We start from the raw sequence: 14,329 nt of genomic DNA on the forward strand, positions 1-14,329 counted from the left end.
GGTCAAAACAGTGCATGGAACTTCTGTGCATTTTCCCTGAACAGCCCCAGGGCTGGGAAAACCCAGCCACTGGCCTCCAGGGCTACTCTTTTCATCGCACTCCCACCTCCTACTCCCCCACATGCACTGGGCTTTTTGCCCCACTGGCCCCTTGGTCCAACACCATCCCCCTCCCCCCAGCCAGCCCTCTCAACCCCCATCCTACAAGGCACTCTGGGTACAGTCACTTTTATCAGCATTCACTACTGCCAGAGCCAAGCAAGTAAGTCCCAGTGGACAGAGGGGATGGGCATGTAAGTTTGCTGGGGGGGGACCCCACCCACCTGCAGATCATGCCTGACCCCCCCCCATGGGTCATGCCAGCCCCCACTCTTTGTGGGCCACATCAGCCCCTCTCACCACCACGGATTGCACCAGCCTCCTCCACCCCACCAGCGGGTCACGCCTGCCCCCCCACCCCACCAGCGGGTCACGCCTGCCCCCTATCTGCTAGCACACCCCCAATTCCCTCCAGCCTGCTGAACCCCCAACCCTGCACCACTAGACCCTCATCCTGATTTACCTGATATCAGGCAGCCATTTTGATTTGATTTAGCCTCCCCCTAATGCCCCAAATGGCTGTACTTAGCTCATAGGATCAAGCTACAAGTATCAAAGTCAATCTTAAAAACCTTTCTAAGCCAAATAAACCATTCACACTACTGTAGCTAAGGCATGCCAGTTTCCAGGGCCGCTGGCCCCCAAGACAGCAAAATGGCTATTACATTCACACACAGTTGCCTTTGACTTCCCAGCCTATGACCAGGTATGAGAGCAGTCTTCACCAGAAAACTAACAATCACATGGCCCTGGAGCTGTTGCAAGACACCTTAAACACTCTGCCACCATACCCCAACACAAGAAAAGCATATTTTTATGTACAATCCTACACAGAGGTTATTAAAAAAATCCAGACAGCAAAGCAGCATATCACAAGAGCAACTGAGATGCTGAAATGATCCTCACACAAGAGGAATGCCTCTTCAAGTAAGGTGCTTGCCCCATCCTTAAAGAAGGTAAAGTAGCATACACTCCTGCCAAGCACAGCCAATCTCACTGGCTGCTGTGGACAGGACTGAGGCTACCACCCACCTCCTTTTCACCCCTGTGCTTGAAAGTGAGGTCTAGTGTCAGCAGCAGCACCAGACCTTACTTTCCTGCTACACAAAAGGAAATACAAGACAGATAACTGCCTCTGGCTTCTGGGCAGGAAGCAAAGAGGGGACATGTGAGAAGAGAAACTTCTCCCATTTCATTATGCACTTGTTCAGGTTTCAAACACATCAGCCTCTAAGAGCCACTGAAGCATGGCACTTTTCGAGCAACTGCCAATCCAAGTATCGAAATCAAAAAATGGATGATTCCATCCTAAGCTCTGGTGATACACAGAAACTGCACAGGAGTCACAAGAGACTAGAAAATCCCTTTAGCCCAAGAGCTGCAAAGCGCCCACCCTTGCAGCCTTAAGCAAAATCTTCCTGATCCCTGGTACAAGACATGCATGTGGCAAGTGGAGAGCCCAAGGACAAACCCACATTACTGAGTGCAATGGAGAAATCTGAATGCTGTGGGGCTATTCTGACTTAAGCCAAGACCTGACTGGCTCTGCACCAGAGGATACAAAAGAGGCATATATAAAGCTACCACTTCTCTTCCAAAAAGCAAATCCCAGAATTTGACCCCAGGTATTTACCTCAATGTTTGAATTGCAAAATAATTGAAAAAATACTTTTGAAAGAAGGGATGTGGCATGTAATAAATGGTTATGCCAACCTATCTCAAGGAACCAGAACTGCTTCTGCAAGCATGACTTAACAGGTTTCTGTAGTGCATTCATTCTTGTGACATGGGGACTGAAAAGTCACTCTCTTCCTATGAAAATGTGTTTGGGGAATCCTGGCTCTTGGGGAAGGGAGGGTCCCTGGCAGTGCTAGCCTGATTCGGCACTTACACTGTAAGCTGTATCTGCTCTCCCTGCAGAGGTATGTAAGTGGAGGGAGAGAAACCTCTACCCGCTCTCTAAAGCCCTCACACCCTCTCCCCTGCCCCCACAGGATTACAGAATTTGGTCATTAAAACGTGGCTCCTCTGTGAAACCAGTATTTTTTTAAATTGCCAGCCTTGCAATTGTTAATTGCTACCCTCTCAATCTGAGATCTTACAGAAAAGCTCCACTTTTGTCCTTGCACATGTCATAAGCACTTGCAAAGATCATACAAGTCAAACTGTGACCTCAGTTACACTTGTACAGTTTCACTGCTGCCAAATACATGACTGTGCAACCCCCAAAACCTTCATCAAGGTTTTACAGGACATGACTGAAGACAATCTCTGGCCTTTTTAATTAATGATGCTAGTGTCAAAGAAAGAATAAACCCAGCTTGGCTTTTAGGTCAAAGGTAAGTCTATAAGCTGGCAGCTAGACAAAAATCTTTTATTTGCAAAATAAATAAATTTAACATAGCATCACTGATCTAGACACCTTCAGTGCTACTTTTACAGTCACACTGTACTTTAATGTCTATGCAGAAGAATGAAAATCTAAACACTAGCTAAGTGCCATGTTCAGTCATATAGTTTCCAAACCTCTAAAACTTTCATAATTATCATCTTCCAAACACAGTAATGTTCGCTGTCCGTCTTTCAGAGCTACATGTATACCAAGCTTTAAGCTGTTAAATACACCTGTCCCGACCTTTTGACAGAGATGAAAAAACATATTACTCCCTTCCACCTAAGTTCAGCTAAGTGCCCTACATTTTTACAAGTTGAGTATATCTGGCTTCTATGGGGTTAAAATAAATAAGAGATGTTTCAGTACAACCAGTATTTTAAAACAGTTGTAACACACAATATATGGGAGTAGTATAAAGTTGCTATCTAAGCTGTAGAAAGATATTTTTAATGCAGTGTAATAAACTAAAATTCAAACTGGATAGCTTAACGTGAAGAAATACAGAAAGTGACTATTCAACAAGTTGTTTAGAAATAAGACCAAGCAGTGAGTTGGGGAGGACTGCAACCCAGGGTATACCCAAGATCCTATTTCTTCAAAGCTGCCCAAAATGACTGATAACACTTGACATAAAGGACTGTGTTGCCACTAAACTGCAGTTTCTGCTGAGCTAAACTGCCCTCTTTAATATTTGATGCTGATGTTATTACATTGTCTTCCACATTAGTCATGTGGTTAGATTTCTGTGTATTCTATGGATGAAAAGATTTATTAAATTTTTTGTCATAGCTAGCAATATTCTAAACAAGCAGAACATTTCTTTTTTTCCTTGGTTATTTCCAGTAAGTTTAGGGCCAATTTTCAAAAGTATTAAGCACCCAAAAACAGTTTTGTCCACACCTCTAAAATTCAAGCCACTGATGTACAGCAGACTATTAGCCAGGAGCCTCTGAGGGGCTGCAAAAGCAGCCATACTCTAATGCCGGTGGTTTCCTTACAAATTCTCTCTCATCCTTTTAGTAATGCCTTTCCACTTTTTCTTTTTCTGCATGTCTCCTCTTCTCTAGGAATTCACTATTTGGGAATAGTTCAGAGGAATGGTTAATTACTGGAATTTATGACATACTGTGATTAACCATACTCTTTGTATCTCCATAAATCTTTTCAGAAAAGGTGCTATTTTAATAAAATGGCAAAAAAATGAAAAGCTGACTGACAGACCATGCATTGGAAGGGGGCCTGCATTTCACTGATGGGATAAATCCTGATACCGTCTCCCAGTCTGCATGTTCTGTTTGGGTGAAAAGCTAGGATAAAGCAGTATGAAACAGGCTGGAATCTCTTTGCCCAGCTAAGCCAACATGCCAGGCTATTAGCTCCTCTCTGGCCACTGCTATATCTCAGGGTCTACAGTACAGCTGTATTTTACTGTCCTGCACCAGGTAAAGAGCAAGGGAAAATTTTTTTAAAGCTTTAAGTTCTGTTTTCAGAAATAGGTTTTTGCCAGCCTGTCACTGACTTCCACTTTCAAGTACACATCATTTGAGAATGGCTGCCTAAACTGGAAGAAGTGAAGCTACGTGCATGTGGCACCACAAATAGGCTAGTTAGCATGGGGTAAATTCACTGGCACTGACCAGTGCTACTTAGCCCACCTCAAAAACTTCACACATGCTGCTACCCTGCTCCTGGTTCACCAGGCAGCCCACACAGAGCAGCATAGAGTATCTGAGGATGCTGCTGCCCAGCACAGTAAGTTTACCGTGCATGCACAACCTTCGATTCCTAAGTACACAATCAACTTTGAAAATACGAATCAGGCTCCTAATGAGTTAGGCACTTTTAAGAACAGAATCCCTAGACCAGAAAATCAATTGCAGTCATGGCCCACAGCAAACACTGGAGGCTGCTGCAGAGTTGTGCTGTACAATTTTCAAGGCCCACAAACTCCTTGCTTCCCCTCATACAACTTTCCTTGCTTGGGCCACAGAATTCAAACCTGTGAGTATTTACGACTGTCCCTGATCATCCAAAATAAAAGAGGACAAATGAAATAACTATTTACAACAGAAAAGGTTAATATTTCTTGACACGGTCTTTCAATCTGTTCCTCAGTGGAAATGTCAAAGAGATTATAAATGACGTAAAAAGACATTGCTATGTTTGTGTTTTTGCTTTTTCTTATTTGCTCTGCGTGGAGCTAAGGGACTGATCATGGCGTGCTTAAGAAAGCAGTGTGGTCTGTAATGCTGGAAGAAGACTAACACCCTTTCTGCTAGCCAGTCAGAAGGCCTATGCCCAAAGGAGCAGTACATTATTAGTAATAACATGCACTTGCCCACACATAATGTGGAAACACTGCCTGTCTCTTTATGCCACTTTTACCTCTATGCTCTCTTACATCCTGTAAACTGAAAATTAAATCTTTTTTGGCACTTACACACCATAAAAGCAAATTCTACACATCAAACTGCTTGATACGCAACATCTTCTAATGTTTAAAATGTTTAAAAGTCATGCATAACAGAATTTTTCCATTTAAGCCTAGCAAATTAAAATAAGAGCTGCATTTGTTAAAATTTTCCTTAACATTAGAAAGAAACATTGTATTCAGCCCCCTCTACTGACTAATGCAGTGAACTAACCACATAAAGGTAACAAGTTTTGCCAACTACTTTCAACTGTGGATTTGACTGCACTTTGTCTAGAGTTCACTATAACCCATTTGTTGGTCTTTGGCACAACAAGAAAAAAACATTAAAAGAAAGAATAAAATGCAACTGGAAACCCACAAAAGTTAACCAACAGATAAATGTCATTTCTTGAGACTACATAACTGAACATTTAAAAAACTGCCTAGATTTCATGTGGATAGTGTCCTTTAAGTGTAATTCCACGGATATACATCGCATTCCCAAAGTTCCTATATGAAGATCAACAAGATATCATTTTAAATACACTTAATGTAACAAACCAGGAAATCTACATACAACTAATGAATTTCAGGATGTTCTCTGTATTCTTATGACTGTTTTTTATTCTGTACTGCCTCACAGTCCTTGAGCTGAGAATCCAAGAATGGCACCAAGATGTCTATCTTTGAAAAGGTTGATGGTTAAAGACTATTATGCATCTGAATAGATCTTATCAGGTTGAACAAAAGAATAACTGTATCCTACACAAATCCTTGGGCCACAGAATTGTGCAGATAGGTGAGGTTTGGAGAGTGGAAAATCTCCAAACAGGAGAATAAAGAGGTTACTGCTAAGTCTTAAAAACCAGAGGACCTCAGAGATTTGGGGAAGGAAGGCGGGAGAAGACACTTTAGAAGTACTCCAGAACAAAGGAAACCTGCAAAGGATGAGCAAGCTTATGCAGTAAAGAGAAGAGGAGTCCCCTTCTAACTGAGAGACCAGTCAAGGGAGAAAGAAAAAGGCTACGGAGAAGAAAGACTTCATGATTTGTAGGAAAAGCCATGTGCAGGAAGGGATCCTGAATTTGGAAACCCAAGAGAAACAGGATCTAAGCTCAAAAAGCAATAAGAAACAGCAGCAGGGAAATACATGCAGGTATTACATAGTTTCATTTACGCTGGTAGGATTCTTGTGCTGGCTAGAGCAAAGAGTGGTTTGTTTTCAGAATCCTATACAAAGCTTGTGTGTCCATGAGCTTCCACTAGCACATAGCAATGAGGAGGTGAAACAAAATTCCAAGTGCCCACAAGCCTGGGTTCCCGAGACAAGTATGTTTCAGTTAATGAGGAATCTTGATGGTGAGTGAGCACAGATCCCAAAAGCTTATAGTAGGTGGGATGGCAAAGTCCTACTTCTGTGAAGGGAAAGCAAATACAGATTCTGTCTCACCAACTGGGCAACAGATGTCAAGGGAAGAGTGCTGCAATCTCATGTGGGTGTACCCAAACATTGACACCTAGGGCACCTATATACAAGCAGTGAGGCTGCTCCAACACACTGTAATCAAGCTGCACTGGAGCAGACTCAATGAACAGTCTGCTGGAGCATGGTAATTATCACAATCCAGCAGACTCCAGTGTCTCAGGAGAGTTTTAATTAAAGTGCCCTTGCCACCATTTTTCAGCGCAGGGATGCTGATACATGAGATGCTTCAAGCACTTTAAATAGATCAGCTCCAAGAGTTGCTCTAATTAAAGCACACACCCTCCCCCCACCTCCCAGAGCATGCGTTTAAATGGCACGAGTGACCATCCACTTGGGGGAACTATACTACTACTGTGACCTTAACCTACTGTTTTGTCTTTCCCTTCCATTCCAATATTAAATTCCCCCCCACATACTCTATTTTGATATTTGTCCAAGTGACAAAAAAAAATGCACAACAGTCTGAGTTTCATAGATTTCATAGAGATCAGGGCTGGAAGGGACCTTGGGAGATCATCGACTCCAGCCCCCTGCCCGAAGGGCAGGAAGTCAGCTGAGGTCATAGAATCCCAGCAAGATAAGCATCCAATTTACTCCTGAAGGTGTTCAATGTAGGTGCTTGAACCACCTCCGATGGTAGACTGTTCCAGACCTTGGGGGCTCGGACAGTAAAGAAATTCTTCCTTATGTCCAGCCTGAAACGGTCTTGCAGGAGTTTATGACCGTTTGACCTCGTCATCCCTTGGGGCGCTCTGGTGAACAAACGTTTCCCCAGACCCTGGTGGTCACCCCTGATAAACTTACAGGTGGCCATCAGATCACCCCTGAGCCTGCTCTTTTCCAGGCTAAAGAGTCCCATGTCTCTCAGCCTATCATCATAAGATCTGTTTTCCTGACCTCTGATCATTCGCGTGGCTCTCCTGTGGACTCTCTCAAGCTTCTCCACGTCCTTTTTGAATTGTGGAGCCCAAAACTGGACACAGTACTCTAGCTGCGGCCTCACCAAGGCCGAGTACAAGGGGAGAATGACGTCCCGGGATTTGCTTGAGAAGCATCTATGGATGCAAGCCAGCATTTTGGTCGCTTCACTAGCCACAACATCGCATTGCAGGCTCATGTTCAACTTGTGGTCAATGATGACCCCCAAGTCTCTTTCTTCTGTAGTGCTATCCAACGTAGCACTGCTGAGCCTATAAGGATGCTGCAGGTTTTTCCTCCCAAGGTGGAGAACCTTGCATTTTTCGGTGTTAAACTCCATCCAGTTCTCGTCTGCCCATTTGCTAAGCTTGTCCAGGTCAGCCTGCATCACCCGCCTATCTTCTGGCATGGATGCTTTGCCCCAAAGTTTGGTGTCATCGGCGAACTTGGCCAGTCCACTCCTGACTCCAATGTCCACATCATTAATGAAGATGTTGAACAGTATGGGTCCAAGGACAGAGCCTTGAGGGACCCCACTGGTCACAGGGCACCACGATGAGTGACTGCCATCAATTACAACCCTCTGGGTCCGACCACAGAGCCAATTTCCCAGCCAGCGGATCATGGTGGAGCCAAGGCCACAACTGGCCAGTTTGGCCAAGAGGTGATACCACATCAAAAGCTTTTTTGAAGTCAAGATATATGACATCAATCTCTTCTCCCTCGTCCAGGTGATAGGTCACCTGGTCGTAGAAGGAAATGAGATTGGTCAAACAAGACCTACCTGCAACAAACCCATGCTGGCTATCCCTTAGGATGTTAGCCTGGGCCAGTCCATCAAGGATGGCCTCCTTAATAAACTTTTCTAAGATCTTCCCCAGGATAGAAGTCAGGCTAATGGGCCTGTAGTTAGCTGGATCCACTCTCCTCCCTTTCTTGAAGATCGGCACCACGTTGGCTTTCTTCCGGTCTTCGGGCACTACACCAGAGTGCCAGGAGTTTTCAAAGGTCCGTGCCAGAGGCTGGGCTATGACGCTCGTCAGCTCCTTGAGTACCCTGGGGTGCAGATTGTCAGGGCCGGCTGACTTGAAGGTATCCAGCTTCTCAAGGTGTTCCTTCACGAGGTCAGCATTTATGGAGGGTAGGGGATCCCCATCACCCGGATCTCCCTGTCCCATAGCAGGCATGGGCGTCTCATGGGACCAATGAAAGACTGACGAAAGTACCTATTTAATAGGTTGGCTTTTTTCTGGGCGTCAGTTGTCAGTTGCCCCATCTGGTTTAGCAGGGGTCCAACGTTGCCCTTGCTTTTCCTCCGGCTCCCCACATATCTGAAAAAGGACTTTTTGTTGTTCTTGATGCCTGAAGCTAGTTGGAGTTCAGTTGCAGCCTTGGCTTTCCTGGTTTGCTCCCTGCAGGACCGGACCAGCGCAGAATAATCCTCCTTGGAGGTGAATCCCATCCTCCATCCTTTGTAGGCTTTCCTTGTTAGCTGCAGGAGGTCCGCTAGGTCCCTGGAGAGCCAGGAGGGCTGCTGTGCCTTCTTGCTGCCTTTCCTCCGTGTTGGAATAGATTTAGCTTGTGCACTGAGGATTGCTTCCTTGAGAAGCAACCACTCTTCTTGAACTCCCATCTCCCTGGGGTCATGGTCCCTAAGGGCCTGACCGACAAGCCTCTTGAGCTTGTCAAAGTCGGCTTTTCTGAAGTCAAGGACTTCTGTGTTGCTGACTGACTTGCTAGCTTTACGGCGGATGGTGAAGGTGATCAGCTCGTGGTTGCTGTCACCCAGCTTCCCATCGATCACTAGGTCGCCAATTAGGTCGCCCCCCGTAGCCAGTACCAGGTCGAGCAGCGCTTTGCCTCTCGTTGCCCCGTAGACTTCTTGAGTCAGGTAGAGGTCATCCACGCACGAGAGAAAACTTTGCGACCGCTCAGATTTTGCTGAGTGATCTTCCCACGAGATGTCCGGGTAATTGAAGTCACCCATGACAACCAAGGTCCTGGAGCAAGTGGCCTCAGTCAGTTCCCGGGCGAACTCCTGGTCAAGCTCAGGACTTTGAGTGGGAGGTCTGTAGTAGACTCCCACCGTTGTGTCCCCTGTGCCATATTCCCCACGAATTTTTACCCAGAGGGTCTCTAGCTGTCCATGCTGGTCGCCAACATCAGCTTGCAGGGACATGTAGCTTTCCTTCACATAGAGAGCTACACCCCTGCCCCTTTTGTCAACAGAATCCCTCCTGTACAGGGTATAGCCCCCTATACCCGTGGTCCAGTCATGGGTGGAGTCCCACCATGTCTCCGTTATCCCAATGACGTCATAATTCTTTGCACTGAGCAGGAGGATGAACTCCTCCTGCTTGTTGCCCAGGCTCTTAGCATTAGTGTACAGGCAGGCAAGTGTCCCCTTGGGGGCTCTTGCCTTGCCCACAGATTGTGCCAGGGCTGGGGCAGGGGTGGGCTCCCTTAAGTGCCTGGGTCTGCTGGCTTTGTAAGGGTTGCTCAGCAGGCCAGCAGTGGCAGTAGTCCTCCCATCCCCCAGCGGGCTTCATTTAAAGCCCGGTGGAGCAGGTCAGCCAACCTGGCTGAGAAGAGCCTCCTCCCCAGCGGGAAGAGGTGGAGGCCATCTCTTCCCAGCAGCTCGCTGCCTCTCTTGCCAAAGAGCGGGCTGTGGTTATGGAAGCCAAAGCCTTCCCGATGACACCAGCTCCTCAGTCTTTGGTTCACTACATGGATCCTCCTCTCCCTCCTCAGCCTATAGCCCGAGACTGGGAGGATCGACGAAAACACCACCTGAGCTCCCAGACCCCTAAGCCCCGCTCCCAAATCCCTGTAGTCCCTCATGACCTGGCTGGGGGTTCTCCAAGCCGTGCCATTGGTGCCCACGTGAATAAGGAGCATGGGACAGTGGTCTGTGGGCCGGAGGAGCTCTAGGATCCTCTCCGCAATGTCTTGGATGCGGGCCCCCGGGAAGCAGCAGACTTTATAAATTAATATTCAAGCAAAATGTCCCATGCGGAGTCTGTGGTTGATCTATCGGCTAGATTTGTACCTGTTTTCCTAGGACTGTTGTGAAGTAGATGAAAATTACATCATCACAGAAGAAGCTGTCTGGTAAAGTTGGCTATCAGAGCTCCAGTTAAATCTGAAAAACAGGTTTCTCTCACCAACCGCTGGGGTTAGGTTCCTGAAAGTTCCCATAGTTGGCAAAACTGTGGCTGGGAAGACAAAAGCAGCTGAAAAATGGCAGGAGAGGGCTGATGCATGGCTACAGAAAACCATGGTTACACAAAACTGTATACCGTGGTAGACAAAATGGTATACAGAATATTAAGTGTAGATACTCAAAATCATGGCTGGCAAGACCGTGGTTGGCAAGGGAAACCTGTATAACTTTTTTTTGTTTTAGATGTCTTTCCAAAAACAAAAACAACAACAAAAAGCTCCTCAACCTCTGCTTAATTACAGTACTGTCAATTCCAAGCATTCAAAACTGAGTCAGGACTCAAAAAATCATACTGGCTTAAAAATCACATTACTTGGGAAGAAAAAACCTTGAGTTCTTTTCATTTGCATTGTGGACTTTCAGCATTGTATTTTCAAAGCTTTTCTCCACAAACTTTCCTTAGTAAGATCCTACTAAATGCTGCACAATTTAGCTATTCCAGATTGAATGCTGACTTTCAAACTCTCAGGTTGGGAGAGAGAGTCTATGACAGACATTAAATCAGATGGAGGTAACCTGAAATGACATGTATGTATGATGAATGAATCATTCAATGACATGATCATGCAATATTCATGTTTTTTCACAGATCAACATTCAACAAATTCTAATGCCTACTAAAAAGAATTCCTTCATACATGAATCAAAGAATCAGCACATCCAAATATTTAACTACCTACTAATATATCCCTCGATCACTAGTGTATCCAATGACAGATAACTAAAATGAGATGGATTTTTTCCCTGCTATGTGCAACTCACTTAGGTGACGCTGTAATATCTGAGGAAATTTCAGAAGAGATTATAATGCATTTCATGTCTTCATTTACTAGAAAGTCCAACTTATTTCATTAAAAGATGATACTTTAAACATATTTATTTTCATTTAATTTCTTTCAGCTCTTCTTCCTGCTTTAAAACTTGACCCACCCTTAAATACCAGCATCCTAGCAACCCAAACTTTTGCCAATGCAGGAATAGGCCATATCTCCGCACTAAAGACAATGGTCCTTGACGGATCTTGCAAAAAGCTTGGAGCAGAATTTTATTTCAATTTACACACCCACATGGCAATTACTTCATTGCATAATTGACAATTCCGGCACTTAGCCACATTTTGTACTCCATGTGCTGTAGGGATACACCTGGCTACTGACCATACACAGTTGGCTGCATTCTGGGACAGCTCAGTATGTGTGTATTTGAGCATGAGTCTTGAAATTCTTGGCAAAACACGAAATGGGTAGGAGCTGGGACTGCTATCTTCTAGCCAACAGCCCAATGGCTAGGGCAGTCACCCCAGAAGGGGGAGACCCAGGTTCGAGGCCCCCACACACAGAGGATATTTAAACTTGCAACTCTGACTTCCCAGCACAGTGCTATAACTACCAGACCACAAGATAGTCATTATCCAATCCTCTCTTCAGCCTAGCATACTTGCCCAGCTGCCCTTCATATGCATGCAACCTTATCTAATGGAAAACAATATGCACTCTCCAGCTTTGTAGTCCAATGTGGTATGGCTGTAAAGAATGCCTCCTGTGATTATTAATTCCAACCAATGAAGTTCTGCTCCAGCTAAAGAAATAATAGGCCATTAGGAAAATAGCTGTAGTGATGGCAGACTATATTGCAAGTTAACCAGTTTCATTTTTAAACTATGTAGCCACCATACACTTTAAGTTTGGTACAAAATCCTGGCTTCATATCTCCCAGAAGTTGTATCATTGTGTCCAACAGCTCCCGACTGGAATTAACCAGGAACTCACGGCCACATGCCAATGCAGCAACGTCTACAACAGAACACAAAATAATACTACATTAATCACATTTCAAACAAAAAAATAAATTAATAGTTAATACAGGCTCACTTTAATTACTAGTACCACTGACAATAAAGGAACTGTGAAGAATACACTATAGGCATATATAAACATAATGTTATATTTATCTACTCAATGATTTTGAGTCTACTGAAGCAACAAACAATATTTGTCAATTCTTTTAATAATTATACACTGATAATTAAAATATGTGCTCATGGTGGCCTAGCAACGCAAGTGGTAATGCTATGAATTATGAGGCAGAAGGCTGTATTCAAGAAGTTCTGAACTGGCATCCTCAAACAGCAAAGCAAATCCTTACAGAGCTCATATTAAAGGAAATAAGGAAGATACAGACTGTTTTCTGTTTATTCATCCTGGGTTGCACGGCCACAGTAAACCATTCAAACACCCACAAGGTCCAATTGCAAGATCTTCCCCTACCCTGCATGAGTACTGTGTTGTTCAAGCCCAATACAATATGCAAAAAAAGAAAAGTCAGAAATAAAGTTACTCTAAGGATAAGGTTTTTGCACTGTGGGCGTGTCTACATGTGAATTTGTGTGCACCTGAACTTAATGCGCCTTAACGCAGCTCGCTGGGCAGCCTACCCTGGTAAGCACTCTGGACACCCCCTGGACCCCTTCAGCAGCATAGTTGGGCAGTACAGCCCAGCACCGGCCGAGGGAGCAGGAGCCTCCAGTCCCTCTGGCGCAGTGAGCCTGGCCCCAGCCCCAGTTCTAACCCCCCTCATGTTCCTGCCTCTCCACCACCAGATGACAGCAGACCGGAGCTGAGCCTGCAGGGTCCCACGCTGCCGCCAGGCACCACCAAGAAGAGGACACAGCAGGTGCTGTTCTGCAAGGTGGAGATGCTGGAGCTGGAGTGGCAGTTCCGGCAGCAGTGGTCCCTGTCGGTGGGCGGTAAGTTGGCAGAGGGAGCAGGAGACACGAGGGCTCCTGTCAAAGCACAAGGGAAAGGCCCATTGTGACTACCTGAGGGGGAAAGGGGCACCACAGCATGGGCATGCCCTTTGCTAGCAGCTCCCCCATACCTCCCCCTCAAGGCACACTTGCTGGCTGAGCAATGCAGCCCAGCAGGGGCAAGATGCCTCACTGTCCCCCCGGGATTCAGGCACCCTTAGAAGCCCACTTTGGGGCTTCTGCCTGGGACAGCAGGAAGGTTGGGACTGCATCTGCCCCCAATACCACTTTCCCTGTTCCACCTACCTCCATCCTAGGCAAGTGGTTGCCCAGCCTCCCTGCCAGATACTACGGGTGGGAGAGAAGCTCATTTTGTACAGCCTCAGCGCGGGCTTCTAAGGGTACCTGAATCGGTGAGTAGCAAGGCATCCTGCCCCTGCAGAGCTGCATTCCTTTGCTTTGACAGGTGCCCTTGCACCTCCTGCTCCCTCTGCCAACTTACCACACAATCACCAGGACCTGGGGGAACGTCTGTTCACCAGAGCGCCCCAAGAGATGACAAGGTCGAACGGTCACAAACTCCTTCATTGACTGTTTCAGGCTGGACATACGGAAGAACTTCTTTACTGTCCGAGCCCCCAAGATTTGGAAAAGACTGCTGCCAGTTAATTCAGAATCCCATTTGGTGTAACAGTAGCTTATTTTTTCTCTTAAAACTGCATTACTCTATATTTAAGGATATGGCACATAAATAGCCATTGTATTACCCATTCACCTAATCTGGTTAACTTCCTCAAAATCTTCTTACAAAGACCAGACTAACCAGAGTAACTGTGGTTATCTGCAAATTCTGTTTGCTCACTGTTCTACACCCTCCATGTAGGCTAGTGGGCCATTTGTATATGCCACTAAATTGGCCTTTAAAACGGCTTAAAGCCCTTTTTTGGGATAATCTCCATAATGGCTTCATTCTAATCTCTACAAGTTACCAACTGGTTTGAGCCCAGAAGCATGAGGTAATATGTTCTTCCCAACTGTTTGTAATCTCT

The 14,329-nt window shown here is 45.6% G+C and overlaps 1 protein-coding gene across 2 annotated transcripts in view; it reads right to left on the reverse strand.

The window, feature by feature from the left end:
• The window catches only part of HSF2BP (heat shock transcription factor 2 binding protein), a 60,649-nt gene that overhangs the window by 19,329 nt on the left and 26,991 nt on the right, over window positions 1–14,329 (reverse strand). For both annotated transcript variants that reach the window (XM_090061560.1, XM_090061567.1), the window contains exon 6: window positions 12,210–12,327. In XM_090061560.1, coding sequence (XP_089917686.1) covers window positions 12,210–12,327 — 118 coding nt within the window. The remainder of the gene's footprint in view (window positions 1–12,209; window positions 12,328–14,329) is intronic.

Source organism: Crocodylus siamensis, chromosome 1, assembly GCF_052110815.1.
Source record: "Crocodylus siamensis isolate JL-2025a chromosome 1, ASM5211081v1, whole genome shotgun sequence".
Lineage (NCBI taxonomy): Eukaryota > Metazoa > Chordata > Crocodylia > Crocodylidae > Crocodylus > Crocodylus siamensis.